This window comes from Megascapheus bottae, chromosome 6, assembly GCF_031878675.1.
Source record: "Megascapheus bottae isolate mThoBot1 chromosome 6, mThoBot2.hap1, whole genome shotgun sequence".
NCBI lineage: Eukaryota > Metazoa > Chordata > Mammalia > Rodentia > Geomyidae > Megascapheus > Megascapheus bottae.
In genome coordinates this window covers 74931112-74957446 of record NC_143514.1, presented here as the reverse complement: position 1 = coordinate 74957446, position 26335 = coordinate 74931112, and the positions used below count along the sequence as shown (strand labels likewise).

Sequence of the window (26335 nt, the reverse complement as noted above, 5' to 3'; positions counted from 1 at the left end):
TCTTACCTTAATTTGGAGTAGTTTGCTTTGAGGTTATGCTCTCTTTTTTGGTGGGGGAGGGGGTAATGCCAGTCCTGGGGTCTTGATCTTGGGGGGGGGGGGAGTCTAACCTTAGGTTAATTGCGGATAAGATTTTCATGCCTTTTTTTTTGCCTCCTTCCTGGCTTTTTAAAAATTTTTTTTTTTCCTTACTGGTCCTAGGGCATGAACCCTAGGCTCTGTCTTTTGTGCTCAAGGCTAGTGCTCTACCACTTGAACCACACAACACTACTTCCAGCTTTTTCCTGTTTATGTGGTACTGAGTAATTGAACCCAGGGCTTCATGCCTGCCAGGCAAGCACTCTACCATTAAGCCACATTACCAGCCCCCTTCCTGGCTTTTAACTGTGATCCTTACATCTCAGCCTATTGAGTAGGTGGGATTATAGGCATGAGCCACCAGTACCTGGTTTCTAGAACTTTCTTATTTTGCCAGTCCTGGGGCTTTTAGACTCAGGGCTTGGGCTCTGTCCTGATCTTCTCTTGCTCAAAGCTGCCTGTCTACAACTTGAGCTACAGTGCTACTTCGAGCCTTTCCTGTTTATGTGGTAGTGAGATAATGAACCAAGGGCTTCATGAATGCTAGGCAAACTACCACTAAGCCACATTCCCAGCCCCTCCAGAACTTTTTGTCATTCAGTACAGAAGCTATCACTCACATCTTCTCTAGCTCCTGTTTTACTTTCTGTCCCTAGAGAATGTTGCAATATGTATCAGAACTTTTTTTGGGGGGGTGGGTAGGAGCCCTAAGTCATGGGGCTTGATCTCTGGACCTAAATGCTGTCTCTGAGCTCTTCCGCTCAAGGCTAGTGCATTACCATGCTGAGCCACAATGCCACTTCATATTCTATAGTTAATTGGAGGTAAGAGTCTCATGGACTTTGAACCCAGGATGACTTCCGAACCTTGATCCTCAGATCTCAAGCGTGAGCTGCCAGCACTCAGCTCTCAGAAGTTTTTTTGTTGTTGTTTGTTTTTGGGGGGGAGCTTGGACTCTGGGCCTGGGTGTTGTCCCTGATTTCTTCAGCTCAAGGCTAATACCCTACCCCTGGAGCCACAGCGCCACTTCCCGTTTTCTCATGGTTAATTGGAGGTAATAGTCTCATAGTCTTTAGTGCCCTGGCTGGCTTTGAACCATGATCCTGAGATCTTAGCCTCCTGAGTAGCTAGGATTACAGAGGCATGAGCCACTGGCTCCCTCTTTTTTTTTTTTTTGGCCAGTCCTGCGGCTTGGGCTCTGGGCCTGGGTACTGTCCTTGAGCTTCTTTTGCTCAAAGTGAGTGCTTTACCACTTGAACTACAGTGCTACTCCTCCTCTCCCACCCCCACCAGCCTTTTTTTTTTTTTTTTTTTTGCTTCAAAGTAGCACTCTACCACTAAGTCACAGCACTACTTCCAGTTTTTTGGTTGTTAATTGGAGACAAGAGTCTCAGGGACTTTCCTGACCAGGCTGGTTTTGAGCCTCAATCCTTAGATCTCAGCCTCCTGGATTGGATTATAGGCAAGACCCACCAGTACCCAGCCCTGAGCTTTTTGCTCAGAACTGGTGTTCTACTTGAGCCACAGCACCACTTCCAGCTTTTTCTCTGTATGTGATATCAAGGAATCAAACCGGGGTCTTTGTGCATGCTGGGCAAGCACTCAACCACTAAGCCAAACTCCTGGCCCCATGAGCTATTTTATTTATATCTATAACTGTATTTTTTTTAGCCGTGTTAGGGGTTGACTTTAAGGTTTCATTTCAGGATTTTGTGCTTGCTAGGCAAGCCTTTTGGTTATGCTGAGGGCTGAACCCAGAGCTGTAAGTATACTATACCCGAGTTCTACCACTAAGCTGTAGATCTAGTGTCATCCTCTGTCTTTGTTACTAGGCATTATGGTAGATGTTGAGTAGAATCTTACTGTGATTTCAACTTGGAGTTCTCTAATAAATAAAGATATTGAGCGAATTTTCATATGTTTGTCTACCATCCATCTACTTTGTTTTTCTTTTTTTTTCTTTTTATTGTAATTAGTAAAAGGGTTACATGATATTTGCCAGATAGAAGGTGCATTAATTCACATACATTGATAGCCTTTCACATGTCTTGGTACCCATTTCCCTCCCCCCCCCACACCCCTCACCCGTCTTGGTTTGTTTTTCTTTTGTGCTTGTCCTTAGGCTTGAATTTACAGCCCGAGCACTGTTACTGAATTGTTTTGCTCAAGAATAGTACTCTAGCCTGGCGGGTGGCTCATACCTGTAATCTTGGCTACTCAGGAGACTGATTGCTGAGGATCGTGGTTCCAAGCCAGTTCAAAGCCAGCTCATGCACTGGCACTAAAGACCCGAGACTCTTATATCCAATTAACAACACCCAGGGCAAGGGGGTAGGGCGGTAGCCTTGAGCTGAATTGCTCAGGGACAGCGTTCAGGCCCAGAATTCAAGCCTTATGACTGACAAAAGAAAAAGTAAGACTTGGGCTGTGGGGAGGATCCAGTGGTAGAGCATTTGCCTGATATGCTCAACATAATGGGCTCGATGTATATCACTATACTCCCCCACCCCAATAGACTGGATTGGAGGTGTGGCTCCAGCTATAGCACATTTACGGAGGCCTAACAAACTCAGTACCTCCAAAATAAAACAAAAAGAAGCTCTCATTTTCAAATGAACATAGAACATTTAGATTTATTTTTGTATTTCATTCAGGGATGTTCGAAGATATTTCATTTTCCTCATACTAACTTGCTCTCTCTCTCTCTCTGTCTCTCTCTCTCTCTGTCTCTCTCTCTCTTTCTCTCTTTTTTTTTTTCTTTTCTTTCTTTGTGGGTCATGGAGCTTGAACTCAGCCTGGGCGCTGTCCCTGAGCTTTTCAGCTTAAGAATCTCAGATCCTTTTGTGCTGGGCTGGCTTTGAACCTTGATCCTCAGATCTCAGCTTCCTGAGTAGCTAGGATTACAGTCGTGAGCCACCGATACTTGACTTTGCTGGTTAATTAGATGTAAGATTCTCTAGCAGGGCTGGAAATGTGGCTTAGTAGAAGAATGCTTGCCTAGTATGCATGAAGCCCTGGGTTCAGTTCTTCATACCACATACGCAGAAAAGCCCAGAAGTGGTGCTGTGGCTCAAGTGGTAGAGTGCTAGTCTTGAACAAAAAAAGCTCAGGGACAGTGCCCAGGCCCTAAGTGCAAGCCCCAGAACTGGCAAACAAAAACAAGAATCTGTAGCATTGTCTACATGGGCTGCTTTGAAGTAATAATCCTCAGATTTTAGCCTTCCTCTAGGTACCTGGCCTTTAGATTTTTCTTTTTGTTGTTGTTGGTTGTGGGGCTTGGACTCTGGGCCTGGGTGCTGCCCCTGAACTCTTCTGCTCAAGGCTACTGCCCTACCCCTGGGCCTGGCTGTGGTACATTGACCAACAGCGTCACTTTCCATTTTCTAGTGGTTAATTAGAGATGAGTCTCACAGTCTTTAGTGCACGGGCTGACTTTGAACTAGGATCCTCAGATCTCAGCTTCCTGAGTAGCTAGGATTACAGGTGTGAGTCACCTCGCCCTACTCCTTTCGTCTTTTTGAGATTCATTTTAGCTAAGTGTTATAGAAAGGTTAAGGGATGCAAATATTTGTTTGAGGAAAATGGAAAACATACTTATAATGAGAGCTATTTAGAAAGTTGCCTTGTAACCTTTCTCCCATAGTTATATTGTATATAACGTAAATTTAATGTAAATTTTCTAAAAAGTATCTTAAAATTTATTTGGGAAATAATGGCTATGCAATAATATGATATGCAATAATACTGTTGATTTTATTTTCTTCCAGCTATGGCCGTGTGGAAAGTGTCAAAATTCTCCCCAAGAGGGGCTCTGAAGGAGGAGTGGCCGCCTTTGTGGATTTTGTGGACATTAAAAGTGCACAGAAAGCTCACAACTCAGTCAACAAAATGGGAGATAGAGACCTCCGCACGGATTACAATGAACCAGGCACTATTCCAAGTGCTGCTCGGGGATTGGATGATACAGTTTCCATAGCATCTCGTAGTAGAGAGGTTTCTGGGTTCAGAGGAGGTGGTGGAGGGCCTGCGTACGGTCCCCCACCATCACTTCATGCACGAGAAGGACGTTATGAGCGGAGACTTGATGGGTAAGTTCCAAGGTTTCTCTAGGCAGGTGTCTTTTGTATTTGATGAGGTGAGAACCAGAAACTCATATCTAGGGGCCCCAGATGGATTTAAAGTTTTGGGCATTCTCAATGTTTCCTATTTTGGGTTGGAAACGGAAGTGCTTTCTGTCCCAGTGGCTGGTGTCTTATGGAATCGTAGAGGATTATTATCTTCCGTGGATTGGATTACCTACTCCTGAGCTGTAACGTGATGGAAGATTTCTGTGGCAGCATCATTTTTGGAGTTATCTGTCTTCCAGAGTTAATTACAACTTTGTTTGGATATCAAGACCCTCTGTGGATATATATACCTTCTACCTGATGGAGCTATTTGGCTACAGGTTTCCTGGTCCTGCTATTTGGAATATTTCTGGAATATTAGAGCCGACAGATCCTTTTAGAAGTCAATTCCTGCTTCTCGGTTTCCACTACACGAAGCCTACAAATTGGATTGTCAGGAAATAATCTAGCAGACCGTAATGATTCAACATTTGGATTCTACAAACAATACTCTAACATGGAAATGTGTACTTGGATGAGGAGCAAAGGAGGTGTTTTGAGGTTTCCATTTTGGATCTACCCAAGTTCTGTGTTGGAATTATACTTCATGGCGGAATGGAGTCAAGTTGAGTTGGTGGACATTCATAAATGCTGGAATATAGCTTTTTTCCTACATGCTGGAATGTATGGGATGCCATGGTCTCAAGATTCCATTAGCCCAGGGAAAGAGGATTACTCTATCATTCTTAAGCAAGCTTGGGTCCAGAGGACTTTAGTTTTGAACACATGGTGGTTATCAGTTCTGGATACAGCTGTTAAAACTGACTGGGTTGGATGGCTACGAAAGCAAACAGTTGGCGAGCAGTCATACCTTCTTCATTTGTTGGAATTGTAGAGGATATTTCCTTTTGCCAGCTGCCTGATCAGTACTTAGGGCTGGAGATTTATGAATGTGGATCAATTTATAATTGTCTACTATCTCAAGAAAGAAGTCTGGGGGTTTGAGAGTTACAGTTTGTTTGGGACTACTTGCTTCCAGTGGAATTATTTTGTCTGGTCACTAAGATTTTTTTTTCTTGTGGTTCATCTAAATATCATTTTGACACCCTTGCCCATTAAGAAGGTGGATTACCCCTGTAAGAGGGGCCAAAATTGGGGAAGTTATGTTCACAATTCTCTCCCTAGATTTAATTGGGATTATAGGTCGTGTTTCCACAGTTGGAAAAGGTTGGTATGTCCTGACCTGTGTATTTAGTCCCTCTCCTAACCTAAGTCAAACTTTCTCCCCCTCCCCACTAACTCTAGAAATGTTTAGTACTAATAGACAAATCAAAGAATAGCCATTAGATTCAGCTGTACTAGCTCTTGTGCCTGCCTTCTGTATCTTCCTAATGGATACGAATTTTGCATATTTACAGAATATTAGTAGTAGCAGTAATTCTAGAGCATTTGCCTTTTGCTTTTAAAAGCTTTATCATTAATAATGGCTTTCACTGATTAAACATTTCATAGGGTACTAGATGAATTATTTGTGAAGTTTTCTCCTAAGTTTTAAAGGAAACCTTGTTAGACATTGAAGTATTCAAATTTCAAAATTATAGCAAATAGTGAAGGAGAAAAATCATTTGGATTTTTTTTTTAAGGGGTGGAGGGCTGGGCCAATGGCTTGTTATAATAGCTGCAAAAAAAGAAAGTAGCCTAGTGAAATGGTGAGTAAAAAGGAATGTTAGAGATTTCCAGATTCTAGGAGAAGATTGGGAAAATAGTATTGCATGTTACACAGATTTTGTTGGGGAGATTTAAATTCTTTATCTTAATTTCTTTTTAAAATTATGGTATTTGGATTTGAACTCCAGGCTTCATGCTTGCTAGTCTGGTACTCTGCTGTCTTGAGCCATAGCTCCAGATCTTTTTGCTCTGGTTATTTCTGAGATAAGAACTTGGCCAACCTTATAGCCTGAACATGGTCCTCCTGTTTATGCCTCATTTTGTAGCAGTTACAGATGGGTACCACCATGCCCAGATTTTTCTGTTGAGGTGGGATCTTACGAACTTTTTTTTTTTGCCAGGGCTGACCTGGAGCCTGTCTTCAGTCTCAGGCACCAGGCGTCTGGGATGACAGATGGGAGCCATGACCTGATTCCCTTCATTCTTTTTTATAGAAGGTTGATCCAAGATGAGGTTGAGTAAAAACCCATATGATTGGTCTTTTAAAAAATCAGGAACTAGGGCCCGGAGTTTGGCCTAGTGGTTAAAGTGCTTGCCTAGCATGCATGAAGACCCAGTTTCGATTCCTCGGTACCACATATATAGAAAAAAGCTGGAAGTAGTGCTGAGGCTCAAGTGGTAGAGCTCTAGCCTTGAGAAAGTCCAAGGACAGTGCTCAGGCCCTGAGCTCAAGCCCAGGACTGGCAAAAAAAAAAAAATCAGGAACTGAGTTCTAGTTCTGTGTAAAAATGGAGAACTTATGGGTTCTTACAGGAATGGAATTAGTTTTTAACATTAATATATCATAACTGTATGTGCATTATTATAATGGAATAGTTTTTGTTCTCCGAGATTGGTGAACATTGATATCCTACTTAAAAGAAAATTCTGAAGAGTTGGGCATATCACTTAGTGGTGGAGCACATGCACAGCATGTGTGAGAGGCCCTGGGTTGGATCCCCAGCACTGGGAAGGTAGGATGTTGAGGGATACTAATGAGTTAAATCATTGCTAATAGCTGTAGAGTTAATTTTTATCATATCAAGCTTCTTATTAACATTTTTTTCTTAACATGTTGAATCATGAAATAGATGCTTTAGAAACTGGGCTGGGAATTTGGCCTAGTGGTAGAGTGCTTGCCTAGCATGCACGAAGACCAGGTTTGATTCCTCAGTACCACATATACATAGAAAAAGCCAGAAATGGTGCTGTGGCTCAAGTAGTAGAGCTCTAGCCTTGAGAAAGCCCAAGGACAGTGCTCAGGCTCTGAGTTAACGGCCCAGGACGGTCCTCCCCCCCCCAAAAAAATATATATGGACTTTGATAGCACAAGAAGGTAAAATAACTTTTAGGTAAATTTACATAAAATAATTTGCAGTAACCAATATTTTTATCTTACATGTTCTTAAGGTTTTGTTTTTATTTTTAAACATATTGTTTGGACAATTTAAATAGTCCAGTAAGTTTTTTTTTTAAAGGAAAAATTAATCAAGTCTCAGCTGCTGGGGAGGCTGAGGCAGAAGTGCAAATTTAAGGCAGTCTCAGTTACAGAGCATTGCCACGTCTCAACAGAAAACGGAAGTTAACTGAAAGCTGGGCGCCTGTAGCTTCTTAGGAGGCCGAGATCCCAAAATTGTGCTTTGAAGCCAGACCTGCCAGGAATGCCCATATGAAATTCTTATCTCCAATTAACCATCAAAAAACTGGAAGGAAAGCTGTGGCTTACCTGGTAGAGGCTAGTTTGGAGCCTTAAAGGTCATGGACAGCATGTACTCCTTGAGTTCAAGCCTCAGGAACTGTGTGTGTGTGTGCGCGCACACACACACACATTCTGAGAAAAAAGGTTGAACTTAAATTCTTTTCTGGCTTTCTTTGACATTCCTTTCATCTATAGAATGTGCATTACACTTGGGCTTTCATATCTTTTGTCTAAATATAGAATGCAAATATGGTTGAGAATATTTGCAAGTAAAAATAAAAGTTGTATTTAGATGGAAGTATAAAAAACTTTAGTATTAAAAAAGGTGGTATAGCTGGATGTGGTAGTGCATGTCAGTATTTGTAGTATTTTGGAGGCTGAGGAAGTAGAATCATGAATTTATGGACAGCCTGGACTACATAGCATGAATCTGTTGAGAGAAAGGGAAAGAGAAAGAGAGATTTTGTGTGTGCATGTGTGTGTTTGTATGTACAAGCCAGAAAATCTGTAATAAACATCTGAGCTCCTGAAACACTACTCATAAAAGCCTGATATCCAAGTTAAACAGTGATCACTCAGTCAGCTATGAAAATAATTTTGGGAGTGAAGTAAAATGTTTAGCTTATTAGTATTTGCTTACTAAGGTTAATGCTGTTTAGAAAACACTAGGTGCAAAGACAATTCTGAAGTGAATGTTTGCATGACTTGATTTTAGTATTGCTTGCTCTCTTCTGATGAAGTATTTTTTCCCCTTCCTACATGCAGGGCTTCAGATAACAGGGAGCGTGCTTATGAACATAGTGCCTATGGACACCATGAACGGGGGACAGGAGCATTTGATCGGACAAGACATTACGATCAGGATTACTATAGAGATCCTCGAGAGCGGACTTTACAACATGGGCTCTATTATACATCCCGGAGTCGAAGTCCAAACCGTTTTGATGCTCATGACCCCCGATATGAACCTAGGGCTCGGGAACAGTTTACACTGCCCAGTGTGGTACACAGGGATATCTACAGGGATGATTTGACCCGGGAGGTACGAGGCAGAAGGCCAGAGCGGAATTACCAGCACAGCAGGAGTCGCTCACCACATTCATCCCAGTCTAGAAATCAGTCTCCTCAGAGACTGGCTAGCCAAGCGTCTAGACCCACCAGGTCCCCTAGTGGCAGCGGCTCTAGAAGTAGATCGTCTAGTAGTGACTCAATCAGCAGCAGCAGTAGTACCAGCAGTGACAGGTAGGTTTTTTGCCTTGTGTTAAAACAGATATCCATGCTCAAATTTTTAATGATCTGTGGTAATGGTTTATAAGTAATTTTGGAATATATATGTATATTGGGTTAAAAAAAACTGAATAAGCATGTGGCTAAGTAATTTGCAAATGCTGTTTCATCTTCTGTTGAGTGGGGAACATTTTTTCTGCCAAGGGCCACTGGGATATTTATGATATCATTGAATATTTATGATACTGCTTTGGACCATATAGAACTGTCAGTCCTGGCAGATAGGCTCTGGGTAGCTTAGGAGAAGTATGTATGTCTGATACATCATGCTAGTGATTTCACAGGCCTTAAACAACCTGTGCACCAGATAGTCCCCTCCCTAACATGTTCATTATTAAAATTGCCAAAAAGCAAGAAAAATGATGACTAATGCTGTTTCAGATGGATCTTTTTGAAGTTAAAAAAATTTTTTTTTAAGGTGTGTATTATAAACTTACTGTCTTTTACATTTGTGAAATCTATTTGGTTAAGTATGTGTTGGTGAAGTATTTTGTGGCCACATTTATTATCAGTGACTAAATCAATTTAGGGCATGTTATAATATCAGGTGTGGCAGACAAATTTATAAAAGCAAATGGAAGATTTTCTTTAATTGCAAGTTGTGATGGCTGAGTTAACTCCTTTTATTATCTGGGATTTTTTTTAACCCAGGAGTATTCTAAAGATAAAAAATAAAGATAGAGTAATCATAACAAAGAGTTTAGTACAGATTTCTTTTTATTAATATTGGAACAATTTACATACAACTCTCTCTGCTCCCCATCTTTTTTTTTTGGTTGGTTGTGGGGCTTGAACTGAAGGCCTGGGAGCTGTCCCTGAGCTCTCAAGGCTAGCTCTCTACTGCTTTGAGCCATAGTGTTACTTCCTATTCTCCAGTGGTTCACTGAACAGACTTTCCTTCCCAGACTGACTTTGAACTGTGATTCTCAGATCTCAGCCTCTTGAGTAGCTAGGATTACAGGCATGAGCCATTGTTGCCTGACCCATCCTTTTTTTTTTTTTTAAATGTTGTATTTTATTGTTGGGATAACATACAGAGGGGTTACAGTTACATACGTCAGGTAATGGGTACATTACTTCTTGAACCTTGATACCCCTTCTCCTGTTTTTGTCGCCCTTTCCCTCCCTTAGATGCCTTTTCTGAACTTTTTTACTCAAGGAGAGCACTGTACTACTTGAGCTACATCTGTACTTCCAGCTTCTTTGGTGGCAAATTGGAGATAAAAATCCCACAGACTTTCCTACACAGGCCAGACTCACTTTGAACTGGCTTTGATCCTCAGGTTTCAGCTTCCTGAGTAGCTGGAATTACAGAGGTAGACCACTATTCCCTGGCTAGCTTTTCTACCTGTTACAAGAACCTTACTTGAAGTATGGGCATGGTTGGGCATACCTGTAATCTGGCACTTGGGACATTGAAGCAAGAGGGTCTCAGGTTTGAGGATCCTGAACTATACAGACTAACCTCTTTCCCCTTTCCTTTCCTTTTCCCCTCCCCCTCCCCTTTCCTGTGGCTTAAACTCAGGGGCCTGGATACTTTCCCTGACCTCTCTGTGCTCAAGACTCATGCCCTACTTATGTCCTGACTTTTTCTGAGTAGTTTATTGGAGATGAGGGTCAAGGACATTTCTGCTTGGGCTGGCTTTGAACCCCATCCTCAGATCTCAGCCTCCTGCGTAGCTAGGATTATAGGTATGAACCACTGATGCCCAACAAAGGATCATATCTTTTTTTTTTCTACTTTTCTGTTGGGTTTGGACACAGAGCCTGGGTACTGTCCCTTAGCTGCTTTGGCTCAACTCCATTTCTAGCTTTTTTGGTGGTTAGTTGGAGGTAAGAATCTAACAGGGAATTTTCTGCCAGGGCTGGCTTGAACAGAGCTCTTTAGACCTCAGCCTCCTGAGCAGCTAGGATTACAGGCATGAGCTGCCAGTGTCTGATTTATCAGCCTTATTATATAGTTATTGTGAAAGTTAAAATGAACACTGAAAGTAAGAGTGCTTGTGATACCCAGTACACGTTAAATAAATATTGTCCCTGATAATAAGTAGCTATTATTCCTATGTTAGATGCTTATAATCTTTGGTCATATCTGTTTTTCCTTTACTGTTGTTATTCAGTTTGCAAATCCTAGATGCCCTAGTTTAAAATTTAGGTGGTAATGTTTTAAATTAACATGGTACAACTGCTTTGACCTGATTAAAAGAACTAGATTATTTTCCTTTATTGCCTTCCTAGATTTAAGAAAATCAGATAGCTGTGTACTTGATTGGCTTTTTTTTGTTTTTTGCTTTCTAAATTTTACAATTTAAAAGGATAAAAGGAATTTTTAAAACCTCTTTTGCTTAGATAAAGTTCAAACATTTGGAATTCTTCCCCCTCCCTCCCAAGTCCTGGGTCTTGACTCTGGGCCTGGGTGCTGTCCCTAAGATCTTGTTGTTCAAGGTTATCAGTCCACCACTTGAGCTACCATATCACTTCTGGCTTTTTTCTGTGATAATTGGAGATAGAGTTTTATAGACTTTCCTGCCCAGACTGGCTTGGATCAGTGGTCCTCAGATCTCAGCCTTCTGAGTAGCTAGGATTACAGATGGGAGCCACTAACACTTGCTAGAAAATTTTGAATATTAAAATGAGACAAATACTTAGGCTTTGGCTCTAGCTTTGCTGCTCAATGACATGGATAAAAACCCTTAATTTCCCTCCCTCCCTCCCTCCCTCCCCCCCCCCCCTCTCTCTCTCTCTCTCTTTCCTTCTTTCTTGCCAGTCCTGGGCATGAGCTCAGGGTCTGAGCACTGTCCCTAGCCTAGCACTGTAGTCTAGGGCTCTACCATTTGAGCCTCAGCACCATTTCTGGCTTTTTTCTGTGTATATGGTACTGAGGAATTGAACCCGGAGACCCTTAATTTCTTCATTTCATCTGCTATATTGTCTGATCAAATTTTTAAAAACTCTTTAAACCATTGTAAAGTCCTGTTGTGTTTCACTTTTTCTTGCATAGAGCTGTCTTAACTAGTCATTTTACTCATGAAGGGAGTGCTACTGCATTCCACACTCTGGACCTAATCTATGTTTATTCAACAACAAAAAGTAAGTCTGCTTCTATACATTTACACTTCTTGTAGTTCTTAACTGCAAGAAGGTCATGATGCATCAAGAAAATGTAGCAGAAGATTAAATCATAATAAAAGAAGTTGGTGACTGGCTGGGAGTTCAGCCTAGTGGTAGAGTGCTTGCCTAGTATGCAGACCCAGGTTTGATTCCTTGGTACCACATACATAGAAAAAAACTGGAAGTGGTGTTGTGGCTCAAGTGCTCTAGCCTTGAGAAAGCCCAAGGACAGTGCTTAGGCCCTGAGTTCCAGCCCCAGGACTGGCCAAAAAAAAAAAAAAAAAGGAAATTTGGTGACTAAAAATATTTCATTTACTTTACTAAGTTATGGTATAGTAGCTTGATTTATTTAAGCCAATGACTAGTTAACCTTGACATTTAGAAGGCCTCTGACCAGCTGACGAGTTTATTTTTACAGTACAGTGTTGTGTATTTAAGTTTTATTATCAGTGTTTAAAACTTGGAGTTTCACTGGGTGCTGTGCTGGCAGCTCACTCCTGTAATCCTAGTTACTTAGGAGGCTGAGATCTGAGGGTGATTGTTCAAGGCCAGTCCAGGCAGGAAAGGCCATAAAACTTTTTTCTTTTTTCTTTTTTTGGTACTAGGGCTTGAACTCTGCCTGGGTGCCATACCTGAGCTCTTTTCCTCAAGGCTAGCACTCTACTACTTTGAGCCACAGCTCCACTTCCAGTTTTTGAGTGTTTAATTGGAGATAAGGGGACTTTTCTGCCTATCTCAGTCTTTGGAGTAGCTAGGATTATAGGAGTGAGCAACTTGTGCCAGGCAAGAAACTTGTGTCTCCGGTAACTACCAAAAGTAGAGTTGTGGCTCAAGTAGTAGAGTGATAGATAGCCTTGGGCAAAAAATAAGCTCAGGAACAGTGCCTAGGCCCTGAATTAAGAACCAGGATTGGCACAAGAAAACAAAATGAAGGGGGAAAAAAAATCAAACAAACTTCAAGTTTTACTTAAAATACCTCAAATGGGATCCTTGTGTGTTTGTTTCTTCTGTTTGCACTGTGGTACTGTAACCGACAAGAGGTTAAGTGTTCTGAGATACACTGACTAGGGACAAGTTCCCTTGGGCTTGAGGAAGAACTGTCATTCTTTTTCCCTCTCTGTCTGCAGATTTTTCTTCTGTTAGTGTTAGGTCTCTCTTTATACATTACAGTTCTCTACTTAGACTATTGAATTCTTTTTTTTTTTTGCCAGTCCTGGACTTGAGTTCAGGGCCTGAGCACTGTCCTTGGACTTTCTCAAGGCTAGAGCTCTACCACTTGAGCCTCAGCACCACTTCTGACTTTTTTCTATGTATGTGGTACCGAAGAATCGAACCTGGGTGTTCGTGCGTGCTAGGCAAGTGCTCTACCACTAGGCCAAACTCCCGGCCCCTTGAATTCTTTCCTTTTCTTTTTTTTTTTTTTTTGGTGGATGGGGGTGTCAGTCCTAGGACAAAGCTCAGAGCCTGGGTGTTGTCCCTGAGCCTTTTCACTCAAGTTAGCAGTCTACCATTTTGAGCCACAGGACCATTTTTGTTTTCTGGTGGTTAATTGGAGATAAGAATCACAGACTTTCCTGCCTGGGCTGGCTTTGAACTGCTGTTTGCTGCTGCTGTTGTGGGCTTTGAACTCTGGCCCTGGGTGCTGCCCCTGAGCTCTTCAGCTCAAGGCTACTGATCTACCCCCTTGTGTGTCACAGCTGGCACTTCTGGTTTTCTAGTGGTTAATTGAAGATAAGAGTTGGACCGTCTTTAGTGCCTGAGCTGGCTTTGAACCACAGTCCTCACATCTCAACCTCCTGAGTAGCTAGGAATACAGGCAGTTTCTTTTTTCTTTTTCTTTTTTTTTTTAAACCTGAACCTTGTTCATTAATTCATTGATTTCCTTACGGTTTTACTTATGGCAAGGGTTATGTAATGGCTTTTGTATCTATCAATCAATCAATAGATGGGAGAACAGAAAGAGAATTATTTGGACTCCTGGGAAGATCTGAGAGATAGCATTTGGTTAGACTATGAGCATGAATAGGACTTGAGAAGAGAAGGGTTTGGGGCCAGGAGTTTGGCCTAATGGTAGAGCTTGCCTAGCATGCATGAAGACCCAGGTTAGATTCCTTGGTACCACATATAAAGAAAAAGCTGAAAGTGGTGCTGTGGCTCAAGTGGTAGAGCTCTAGTCTTTTTTTTTGCCAGTCCTGGGGCTTGACCTTGGGCTTTTCCTAAAGGCTATTGCTCTACCACTTGAGCCACAGCACCACTTCTGACTTTTATGTATGTGGTGCTGAGGAATCTTTGTGTATACTAGTTGAGCACTCTACCACTAGGCCAAACTCCCAGCCCTAGAGCTTTAGTCTTGAGAAAGCCCAAGGAGAGTGCTGAGGCCCTGAGTTCAAGCCCAGGACTGTCGGGGGGGGGGGGGGGGAGAGACAGAGAGAGAGAGGGGGGGGGGGGGAGGGAGGGAGGGAGGGAGAGAGACAGAGAAAGAGAAAGAGAAAGAGGGTTATTTCAGAGGAAGAATATTGTGGGCAAATGCCATAACATAGAAGCAGGTAGAAGAATGTTTTAAGACTAGCAGGTAATTTAGAACAGTTTATACTAATGACAGAAATACAGAAATAAGTCCTTAGAAGATTTTAGAAGGGTCACAGTTTATTGAAATCTGTCCTTTAGAAAGGTAACTGATGGGCTTGGTTTGTAGTTCAATGGTAGAGTGCTTCTGTGAGACCCTGGGTTTGATCCAGCAAATGCTGGTGGACAGCTTGGAATATTCAGAGTGCCTGTTTGAAGTAGGTTGTGTTGTGTCAGTTTATGCTGGCTTTTTTTTTTTTTTTTGCAGTGTTGGGCATGGGCTCAGGGCTTGAGCACTGTCCTTGGACTTTCTCAAGGCTAGAGCTCTACCACTTGAGCCTCAGCACCACTTCCGGCTTTTTTTCTATGTATGTGGTACTGAGGAATGGAACCCGGGTATTTGTGCATGCTAGGCAAGCACTCTACCACTAGGCCAAACTCATGGCCCTATGCTGGCTTTTTGACCTTTACTGCAGACCAAAAGCATATTTCCTTTCTCAGAGTACTTGCTGAAAGACACAGAATCTGCTGAAAGACTTAGATAATACTTTATAAACAAGGATAAAGCTGAATTTATGCACATTTGGCCATTAAATTGAGATACAAGCAAGGGTGCCTGAGTCCTCTGGTATTTAGAGCCTGTTTCATGTCCCTGGGTTTCATTCTTTTCATTAGATTCCTCTTTTCCTCTACAATTATATTGAGTGTAGAATGCAATGCATTGAAATTTAAATAAACTCAGAACATTGTTTCCTTTTGGGAGAAATCAGCTATTATTTTTTTGTAATTTTCAAACTTTTACCACAGCAGAATTGTAACAATTATAAAAATTCTTTAAAGATGCTTAAACTTAATACTTGTGTGGTGGGAAAATACAGCTTATTTTCTTTTCTGTCTCTATCACTGGAAAATTAACAACTCTCAATCCTGTTAATTGTTACAGCTTTGATGCAAAGAATCCTAGCAGTGCATATTAAACGAGAAAACATGGGATTAATGGCAGTCTAGTTGTGAAGTCCTAATAAACGACACACCTCCCATGTCTAACAAATATTCACTGCATTTAAGTGGTGAGAACTGGAACTCCATGGCATAAACTTTCCCATGGGCTGCTTTGTGTTACTATAGGCCTCTCTCAATTAGTCAATTTTCTGTTCAGAAGTACACTGTATGGGGCTGGAAGTGTGGCCTAGTGGTAGAGTGCTTGCATAGCATGCACGAAGACCTGGGTTTGATTCCTTGGTTACTCTATACACAGAAAAAACTGGAAGTAGTGCTGTGGCTCAAGTGGTAGAGTGCTATCCTTGAGAAAGCCCAAGGACAGTACTTAGGCCCTGAGGTTAAGCCATAGGGTTGTTTTCTGCTACTCCGGAGGCTGAGATCTGAGGATTGAGGTTTGAAGCCATCTGGAGCAGGAAAATCTGTGAGACTCTTATGCCTAATCACAGAAAAATCCAGAAGTGGCACTGTGGCTCAAGTAGTAGAGTGTTAACCTTGACCAAAAGGAGCTCGGGACAGTGCCCAGGCTTCAGAGTTCAAGCCCCAGGAGTGGCACAAATGAAAAAAATGATTGGGGATGGGGTGGTGAGGTGAATTTGTACCTCCAATTATGAAATTAAGCAACAAACAGTAATGGTCACTTGTGTCTCACACCTATAATTCTAGCTAGTCAGGATGCCAAGTTCTGTGAATTGTAGTTTGAAGCCACACCAGGCAGACAAATCCCAGAGATGTTTATCTCCAGTTCACTAGCAAAAAGCTGGAAGTGGAGGTATGGCTGAGGTGGTAGAACAACAACTGAGTTGAAAAAGCCAGGCAGAGACATGAAGGCCTGAGTTCAAGCCCTAGTACTGGAATGTGGGAATCCCTCCAGGACAACAGCAGTATTAGTAAGCCACAATAATACCATAATGTGTTTGTGTTGCAAGTAAATATCCTTTAGCTTTTTTCTTTTCTTTTTTTCTTTTAACTAGGATTACAGGTGTGAGCCACCAGTGTCTCATTTTATTTTGGTGTTCAATGTAATTATAGTTTCAGATATTTCAAGTTTGAATTTATAGTTATGCTTACCTTGCAATTAAACTAATAAACCCAATGTTGGGTTTTGTGTTTGTGGTGGTAGTGCTATTTTGTTTCTTTTCTTGTTTTGGCTTAGGCTCTAGTCATATAGCCCAGGGTGGCCTAGAGTTCAGTGGTCCTCATGTAGCAGTCTCCAGAGGGTTGGGATTTATAAAGGCAGGTGTCAACATACCCTTTCGTCTTGTTATTCAGTATATTATGCATATTCAGACATACGTAGGTGAGCAAGGTGGGACATATCTGTAGTTGCAATGTTTAGGAGGCTGAGGCAGGAGGATCTTGAGTTGCACAAGCTAGTCTGCAGTATGGACTTTATACCCCTCCTACCTCAGTGTGGGGAAAAAACCTTTCTTCTTTTGCCTCCACCCCTCCCTCCTTTCATTCTGCCTTTTTTTGTTGTTGTTGGTCAGGATTTGAACTCGGCCTGGGCATTGTGCCTGAGCTCTTCAGCTCAAGTCTATCGCTCTGCCACTTGAGCCACAGCACCACTTCCAGTTTTCTGGTAGTGAACCTGAGATAAGACTCTCACAGACTTCTTAATGCCTGAGCTGGCTTTGAACCTCGATCCTCATATCTCAGCCTCCTGAATAGCTAGGATTACAGGCATAAGCTGCCGGTGCTCAGCTTAATTCTGAGTTTTTGTTTTATTCTATTTTATTTATTATTATTTTTACCAGTCCTGGGATTTGAGCCCAGGGCCTGAGCTCTGTTCTTGAGCTTTCCCAAGGCTAGAGCTCTACCACTTGAGGCACAGCACCCCTTGTGGCTTTTTCTATGTATGTGGTACTGAGGAATCAAACCCAGGTCTTCCTGTATGCTAGACAAACACTCTCACCACTAGGGCTCCTATTTTTATTTATTTATTTATTTATTTTCTTTCTCTCTCTCTCTCTCTCTCTTTTTTTTTTTTTTTTTTTTTTTGCCAGTCCTGGGCTTAAGCTCAGGGTCTAGCACTGTCCTTGCATTTTTCTCAAGGCTAGAACTCCACCACTTGAGCCTCAGCACCACTTCTGGCTTTTTCTAAGTATGTGGTACCAAGGAATCGAACCTGGGTCTTCATGCATGCTAGGCAAGCACTCTACCACTAGGCCAAACTCCCGGCCCCCTCATTTTTATTTTTAAATGTGTTGTTTGTTGTTGAACTCAGGGCCTCCTTGAGGGATTTTTTTTTTTCCCCTTGAGGTTTTTTTGCTTGTTTGTTTTTGCTAGTCCTGGGCTTAAGCTTAGGGTCTGAGCACTGTCCTTGGACTTTCTCAAGGCCAGAGCTTTACCACTTGAGCCACAGCATCACTTCCAGCTTTTTCTATGTATGTGGTACTGAAGAATTGAACCCAGGTCATCCTGCATGCTAGGCAAACACTCTACCATTAGGCTAAATTCCCAGCCCCTAATCCTATAATTTCTTTTAATTAATTTGCCTTTTTTGGGTCAGTCATGGGGCTTGAACTCAAAGTCTGGGCGCTGTCTCTGAGCTCTTTATAGTTCAAGGCTAATGCTCTACCACTTTGAGCCACAGTGCCACTTCAAGTTTTCTGGTGGTTATTGGAGATAAGAGTCTCATGGACTTTACTGCCCCAGCAGGCTTCCTACTGTGATCCTCAGATCTCTACCTCCTGAGTAGTTTAGGATTACAAGAGTGAGCCACCAGTGCTCAGCCAATGTCCTTCTTATTCCTATTTTACTTTATGCATTTAGAAATACTATTCTCCTTTTTTTCCTTTTTCTTTTGCCAGTCCTGGGGCTTGAACTCAGGGCCAGGGCACTGTCCTTGGACACATTTTGCTCAAGGCTACTGCTCTGCCTTGTGAGCCACAGTCCCACTTCTGGCTTTTGCTGTGTATATGGTTCCAGGGAATCAAACCCAGGGCTTCATGCATGCTAGGCAAGCACTCTACCACTAGGCCAAGCTCCCAGCCCCCAGGTCCTCCAGAAAATTGGAAGTGGTACTGTGTGGCTCAAGTGGTAGGGTGCTAGCCATAAGCAGCAGAGCTCAGGGACAGAGCCCAGGCCCAGAGTTCAAGCCCCATGACCGACCCCCCCCCCAAAAAAAAAATGATTTCTTAGTGATAGGTTGGAAGGAGCTTCTGAAGTAGAGTCTGATGGTGTTATTTTTTTCGGGGAGGGAAGGGGAAGACATTAAAAAAGTTTAAAACAAAATGATTATTATAAAGATGATGTGCAAAGGAGTCACAATTGCATGTCAGATGAATACATCCCCCCTCCCCTTTTTTTGGTCAGTCATAAGGCCTAGATGTAGTCCTTGAGCTTTTTTGTGCTCAAGGCTAGCATTCTGTCACCTTGAGCCACAGTTCTACTTACTGTTTTTAGGTGGTTAATTGCAGATAAGAACGTGTCATGGCCTTTCCCACCTGGGCTGGCTTCAAATTGTGATCCTTAGATCTTAACCTCCTCAGTAGCAATGTTTATAGGTGAGAGCCACCAGTAACCAGCATGAGTACGTGTGGTTTTTTTTCTCATATATTTTTTTTATTGTTATTAATAGAAGGGTTACATTATATTCACCAGATAGTACGTGTGTTTTTTGTGTCCCCTCTCTTCCCTAGCTCTCCCAGTTTTTCCTTCCTGTTCCTACTCACAAGTTGCATAGTTCATTGAGTACCACTGCTGCAGTTGTTCACTGTTCACTCTTTGTCACTCCATGTAGAGCCAGTTTTGATTGGGTACTATCTATGGTTCACCTAAAACAGAAAATCTGAGTACAATTCAGAGTTATCAGCTGGGCATCAGTGGCTCATGCCTGTAATCCAGCTATTTAGGAGTCTAACATCTAAGGACTGTTGTTCAAAGCCAGCCAGCCTTCTTAGGAAAGTCTGTGAGACCTTTACCTCCAATTAACTATCTAGCAGCTAGGAGTATTGCTGTGGTTCAAAGTTGTAGAACAGCACTAATTTTGAGCATAAAAGCGTAGGGACAATGCCTGGGTCCTGAGTCCAAACTCCAGAACCAGTATAAGTACACACACACACACACACACATGCACGCGTGCATGAGCGCACACCCAGTTTTATCTGTAGTGCCATTTTCTGCCTACTCCCTTAAAGTGTGTGTGTGTGTGTGTGTGTGTGTGTGTGTGTGTGTGTGTGCATGTTTGTATGTATGTATGTATGTATGGCTTAGAGGTTTCCGCTGAACTTGTAAGTTCCTCTGAAGTGAAGTATGTCAGGTAACTACAGATTTTTTCCCCCCTCTCTTTCTAGTCATAAACATTTAGATGGAAATTCTGTTTGTTGTGGTAGTCCCACTATTGGGGTTTGAACTCAGGACCTTAGCTTTTTTGTTCAAGGCTAGTATTCCACCACTTGAGCTATATATTCACTTCCAGCTTTTGGCTGGAGATCTGGGTGCTGGTGGCTCATCCCTGTAATCCTAGCTACTCAGGAGACTTGAGATCTGAGGATCAAAGTTTGAAGCCAAGCCTGGGCAAGAAAACCTGTGAGTCTCTGATCTACAATTAGCACCAAAAAGTTGGAAAGTGGAGTTGTGGCTTTAGTGGTTGACCACTAGCTTTGAGAACAAAGACTCATGGACAATACCTTGTACCTAAATTCAAGCTTCAAGAATGCCCCCCTTAAAAAAAGTCTCACAGACTTTCCTACCCAAGTTGGCTTCAAACGGTGATGCTTAAATCTTAGCCCCTGAGTAGCTAGGGTTATACAGGCATGAGCAACTGCCAGCTCCATATGATCTTTTTTTTTTTAATTTTTTATTGTAATTAATAAAAGGGTTACATGATATTTGCCAGATAGAAGGTGCATTAATTCACATACATTGATGCCCTTTTACATGTCTTGGTACCCATTACCCTCCCCCCAGCTCCATATGATCTTAATCATAATCATGTTTGAAGAAATAGAATTTTTGAGCAAGAGGTCTTAAATGGATTTTAGAAATTAGAATGAGTTTTTGGTGGGGGAAGCAGTACTGGAGTTTGAATTCAGTGCTGTTCCTTGTTTTGCTCAGTGGTCAGTGTTCTACTAGAGCCATCCAGCTTCACTTCCAGAATGAATTAATCAATCCTCTTTTCTTTTTGCCTTTCTTTTCTTTTCCCGGCTTTCTCTATCCCTCTTCACTTTCTTCTCTTTCTTCCCTCCTCCTCTCTCTTGTTTTGTTTTGCTTGGATTCAGGGCTTGGGCACTTTACCTAAGCTTTTTTGCTCAAGGCTAACATTGTAACCCTTGAGCCACACTCTATGTTGGGCTTTTTTTTTTTGGTAGTTAATTGAAGATAAGAATCTCGGTACTTTCCTGCCTGGGCTGGCTTTGCCTCAGACCCCAGCCTCTGGAATAGCTAGGATTTACAGGCATGAGCCATCAATGTCTTCCCCTGTTTGTGTGTGTGTGTGTATGTGTGTGTCTGTGTCTGTGTCTGTCTGTCTGTCTGTCTGTCTGTCTGTCTGTCTGTCTGTCTGTCTGTGTCAGGTGAGGGGCTTGGACTCCGGGCCTTGGTGCTCTTCAGCTCAAGACTACCCGCCTTACCCCTGGGCCTGGATGTTGTCCCTGGGCTCTTGAAGCTCAAGACTACCACCTTACCCCTTTGAGCCAAAGCCCACTTCTGGTTTTCTAGTGGTTAGTTGGAGATAAGAATCTCCTGGATATTTTAGTGCCTGGGCTGACTTTGAACCACGATCCTCAGATCTTAGCCTCCGCTGCGCCTGGTTCCCCCCCCCCCCCCCCCCCCCCCCCGGTCTCTCTCTCTGTCTCTCTCTGTCATGGGGCTTGACCTCAGGGCCTGCGCACTGTCAAAACTTTTTGCTTGAGACTAGTGCTCTGCCAATTGGGCCACAGCCCCACTTCCGACTTTTTCTGTGTATATGGAAACGAGGAATTGAACCCAGGTCTCCGTGCATGCTAGGCAAGCAGTCTACAATTAGGCTATGCTCCCAGCCCCTTATTTTGTTTTAAAAGAAGTATTTGAGGGTATGCTTGAGATTAGGGAAAAGAGAGGACAGCAGTAGAAACATTGACATTGATCAGCATGCATTATGTACACAATCTGACATGTGGAATTGAAACCCCTTCGTACAACTATTTGTAATAAAAGATTTTTTTTTTTACTCCGCTATTTTCACTCATAGTGCTCTTCTACTTGAGCCACATCTCCTCTTTCTTTCTTCCTTCCTTCTTTCCTTTCCTTTCCTTTCCCTTCCCTTCCCTTCCCTTCCCTTCCCTTCCCTTCCCTTACCCTCCCTTCCCCTCCCGTCCCCCTCCCTCCCTCCCTCCCTCCCTCCCTCCCTCCCTCCCTCCCTCCCTCCCTCCCTCCCTTCCTTCCTTCCTTCCTTCCTTCCTTCCTTCCTTCCTTCCTTCCTCTTTCTTTTTTTGCCAGTCCTGGGCTTCAGTTCAGGGTCTGAGCACTGTCTTTAGATTTTCTCAAGGCTAGAGCTCTATCACTTGAGCCTCACCACCACTTCCAGCTTTTTTCTATGTATGTGGTACTGAGGAATTGAACCTGGGTCTTTGTGCATGCTAGGCAAGCACTCTACCACTAGGCCAAACTCCTGGCCCCGTTTGGCCCCAAATTACCAAGTAATTTCTTTTTTTGTTCGTCATTGGACTTGAACTCTGAGACTTGGTGCTGTCCCTGAGCTCTTTAGCTCAAGGCTACCACCCTACCCCTTGAGCCACAGTCTCACTTCTAGTTTTCTGGTGGTTTCAGTTTTTTTTTTGTTGGTTATTTGGGGAAGAGTCTCATGGACTTTCCTCCCCTTCGTGGATTCAACCCATGCTTTTCATCTCTCAGCCTTCTGAGCAGCTAAAATTATAGCTGTGAGCTGTCAATTTGGTTTCTTAAGTTTTTATTATATGGTTCATACTGTTTTACAATATCTTTCTACCTTGGAGATTGAACTCAGACCCTTGAAGAGATAGAGCCAAGCACACACTCTACCACTGAAATATACCTCCAACCCCTTAGAGTGTCTTTTGAACTAGAAGGGAGAAAACTAGGGTACATGAAAGGAGGAATAAAGACCGTAGACAGATACACAGTTCCAGGTAGTCAGACTTCACTGTTCTCTTCTTCTCCTTTTCCTCTCCCTCCTCCAGTCTCTCTCCTTCCATCCTCCTCTCCCTCTTTCTTCTTCTACCTCCTCCTTCCTCTTCTTTTTCCTTTTATTTATTTTTTGGAAAAAGAAGGTAGTCCAGGCTGGTTTTGAACTGTCAGTCTTCCCCATCTCAATCTTCTGTGTGCTGAGATCACAGGCATGTGTTTCTACATACAGCCAGATGTTTTGCTATGTTAAGATGGGATTCATTATTGATGTATTAACTTTCCATTATAACAATTTGTTTTGTTTTGTTTTGTTTTTGGCCAGTCCTAGGGCTTGAACTAAGGGCCTGAGCACTGTCCTTTGGCTTCCTCAAGGCTAGAGATCTAGCATTTGAGCTACTTCCAGCATTTTCTGTGTATGTGGTACCAAGGAATCAAACCCAGGTCTTCATGAATGCTAAGCAAGCACTCTACCACTAGGCCAAACTTCTGGCCCCTAAAAGTCTGTTTTTTGAAGCTTATGGGGTATAACACCTGCTTAACAAGTGCAAGGCTCTGAATTCAAACCCAAGTATAATTCACTTTTGCCAAGAAAAGGAATCTTTCTTTCTCTCTCTCTTCTTTCTTTCTTTCTTTCTTTCTTTCTTTCTTTCTTTCTTTCTTTCTCTCTCTCTCTCTCTCTCTCTCTCTCTCTCTCTCTCTCTCTCTCTCTCTCTCTCTCTCTCTCTCTTTCTTTCTTTCTTTCTTTCATTTATGCCAGTCCAGAGGCTTGAACTCAGAGCCTGAGTACTGTCTTTGGGCTTTCTCAAGGCTACAGCTCTACCATTTGAGCCATAGCACCACCTCCAGCTTTTTCTGTGTATGTGGGAATTGAACCCAGGGCTTCGTGCATGCTAGGCAAGCATTCTACCACTAGGCCATGCTCTCGGTCCAAGGAATATTCCTCTTTCTGAAACCGAAATAAATTTTTTTTCCCTATAGGTACTATTTACAGAATGTGTATGTTTTTCTTTTGTGGGCCATGGAGTTTGAACTCTGGGCCTGGACGTTCACCCTAAGCTCTTAAGGCTACTTGCCCTACCCCTTGAGCCACAGCCCCAGTTCCTCCTTTCTAGTGATTAATTGGAGATAAGAGTCTCAGGGTCTTTAGTGCCTGGCCTGGATTTGAACTGTGACCCTCAGATCTCAGCCTCCTGAGTAGCTAGGATTACAAGTGTAGGCCACTGTGCCCAGCTATTTTTTTTGGGGGGGGGGCAGTCCTAGCCCTTGAATTCAGGGCCTGAGCACTCCTTGGGCTTTCTCAAAGTTGAGCTCTACCACTTGAGCCACAGCACCACTTTCAGCTTTTTGTATGGATGTGGTACCAAGGAATCGAACTGGGTCTTCATGCATACTAGGCAAGTACTCTACCCCTAGGCTAAACTCCGGGCAGAATGTGTGTACTTTTTAAAGCTTTTTTTTTTTTTTGGTGGGTCATGGGGCTTGAACTCGGTCTGGGCACTGTCCCTGAGCTCTTCAGCTCAAGGCTACCACCCTACCCTTGAGCCAAGCCCCATTTCCCATTTTCTAGAGGTTAATTGGAGATAGAAGTCTCAGGTTCTTTTGTGCCTGGGCTGGCTTTGAACCTTGATCCTCAGATCTCAGCCTCCTGAGTAGCTAGGATTGTAGACAGGCGTGAGCCACTGCCCCCAGCTTTTAAAACTTTTTATTAACCAACTTAGAATTTTTTTTTTTCCAAGTCCTGAGGCTTGAACTCAGGGCCTGGGCACTGTCTGTAGGCTTTCTCAATGCTAGAGCTCTACCACTTGAACCACAGCACCACTTCTGGCCTTTTCTGTGTATGTGGTACTGAGGAATCAAACCTGGATCTTTGTGTATGTTAAGCAAGCAGTCTACTAGTAGGCCAAACTCCTGGCCCTAAAATTTTTAAAATTTGAATTATGGATAAGCAGCAAATAATATAGAATATTGAACAAGTTCTGTGGGGCTTGAACTCTGGGTCTAGGTGATATCTCTGAGCTCTTCGGCTCAAGGGTAGTACTCTATCACTTTGAGCCACAATGCTACTTCTGGTTTTCGAAATGGTGGTTAATTGGAGATAAGTGTCTCATAAACTTTTGTGCCAGGCTGGCTTTGAATGGCAATACTCAGATCTCAGCTTCCCGAGTAGCTAGAATTATAGGCATGAGCCATCAGTGCAGGCCCTCTGCAATTATCCTCCCCTCCCCATTTGCCTGTCCTGAGCCTTGAACTCTTAACTTCCCCATGTTAATAAATGTTAAAAAAAAGAGATATTAGCCTTTCTAGGTGTTAAATGAAGTTTCCATTTTGAAATGTGCAATTGCTTACATGTTGTGAAATCCAATAAATGCCAGTTAATAAATAGGTTTTTTTGTTTTGTTTTTTTGTCTGTCTTGGTGCTTGAACTGAGGGCTTGGGTGCTGTCCTTGAGCTCTTTTGTGCAAGGTTAGTGCTCTACCATTATGAAGTTCTGTTACTTTCCATTTTTTTGTGTGATTAATTGGAGATAAGAGTCTCAGGGACTTTCTTTTCCAGGCTGGCTTAGAACCACGACCCTCAGATCCTAGTCTCCTGAGTAGCTAGGATTACAGATATGAACCACCAGTGCTGGGCCAATAATTAGGGTTTTTTTTTTTTTTTGGTGGGGGTGGGGTAGGGGGAGGCAGTGCAGTCCTGGAGCTTTAACTCAGGGCCTAGACACTGTCTCTACACTTCTTTTGCTCAAGGCTAGCACTCTACCACTTGAGCCACAGCGCTCCACTTCTGGCTTGTTTATGTGGTACTGAGGAATTTAACTCAGGGCTTCTTGCATACTAGGCGAGGGCTCTACCATTAAGCCACATTCCCAGCCCCAATAAATAATTTTATTGGCTGTATAATTACTGTTTTTCCTGAAATAGTGCTATTTTTTTTTGCCAGTCCTGGGACTTGAACTCAGGGCCTGAGCACTGCCCTTGGGCTTTCTCAAGGCTAGCACTCTACCACTTGAGCCACAGCACCATTTCTGGCTTTTTCTGTGCATATGTTACTGAGGAATCAAACCCAAGTCTTCATGCATGCTAGGCAAGTGCTCTACCACTAGGCCAAACTCCCAGCCCTAAATTCTTTTAAAAATTAATTTAGAGGGAGAATTTTGACTGGGAAGGAGATATTCTGAAACAGCAGAATGTCTGTAATTCTTGAAAATCAACAGGTCTTGATTCTGTCCTAAAATGACTTTGTTGTGAGGCTTGAACTCTTTGCCTGGGCACAGCCCCTGAGCTCTTCAGCTCAAGGCTTGCTCTCTATCAATTTGTGCTTTGAGCCACAGTGCTGCGTCCAATTTTCTCGTAGTTAATTGAAGGTAAGAGTCTCATAGAGTTTTGTGCCCAGGCTAGATTGCACCTCAATCCTCAAATCTTCAGATCTCAGCCTCCTGAGTAGCTTGGATTGTAGGAGTGAGCCACCAGTGCCCCACTTAAAATGAGTCTTCCCCAAAATTAAGGTTTGGTTTTGCCTGTATAATGCAACTTTGGAGCATACATTAAAAGGAGTTTTTCTGATCCATCAGTAGCAACCTGCAGTATCACTGAAGAGTAGTCTTATTGTGGAAACATTCCTTCTTTAGCTAGTATATAGTTTTGTTATTGTACAATAAGCAGTCTACAACTTCTGTCTTTTGGGTCCTAGATGTCAA

At 42.7% G+C, this 26335-nt stretch overlaps 1 protein-coding gene across 6 annotated transcripts in view; it reads left to right on the top strand.

Annotated features, from left to right (window-relative positions):
* The window catches only part of Spen (spen family transcriptional repressor), a 74433-nt gene that overhangs the window by 13083 nt on the left and 35015 nt on the right, over positions 1–26335 (top strand). For 5 of the 6 annotated variants that reach the window (XR_016536010.1, XM_090335756.1, XM_090335752.1 and 2 more), the window contains 2 exons: positions 3846–4166; positions 8356–8832. Coding sequence is in view for 5 of the 6 variants with exons in the window: in XM_090335756.1 (XP_090191882.1) it covers positions 3846–4166; positions 8356–8832 (798 nt within the window). In the remaining variant the exon portion in view is untranslated. Of the gene's footprint in view, positions 1–3845; positions 4167–4218; positions 5412–8355; positions 8833–26335 lie in introns of those variants that run through there. The other variant, XM_090335754.1, reaches the window with a different exon arrangement.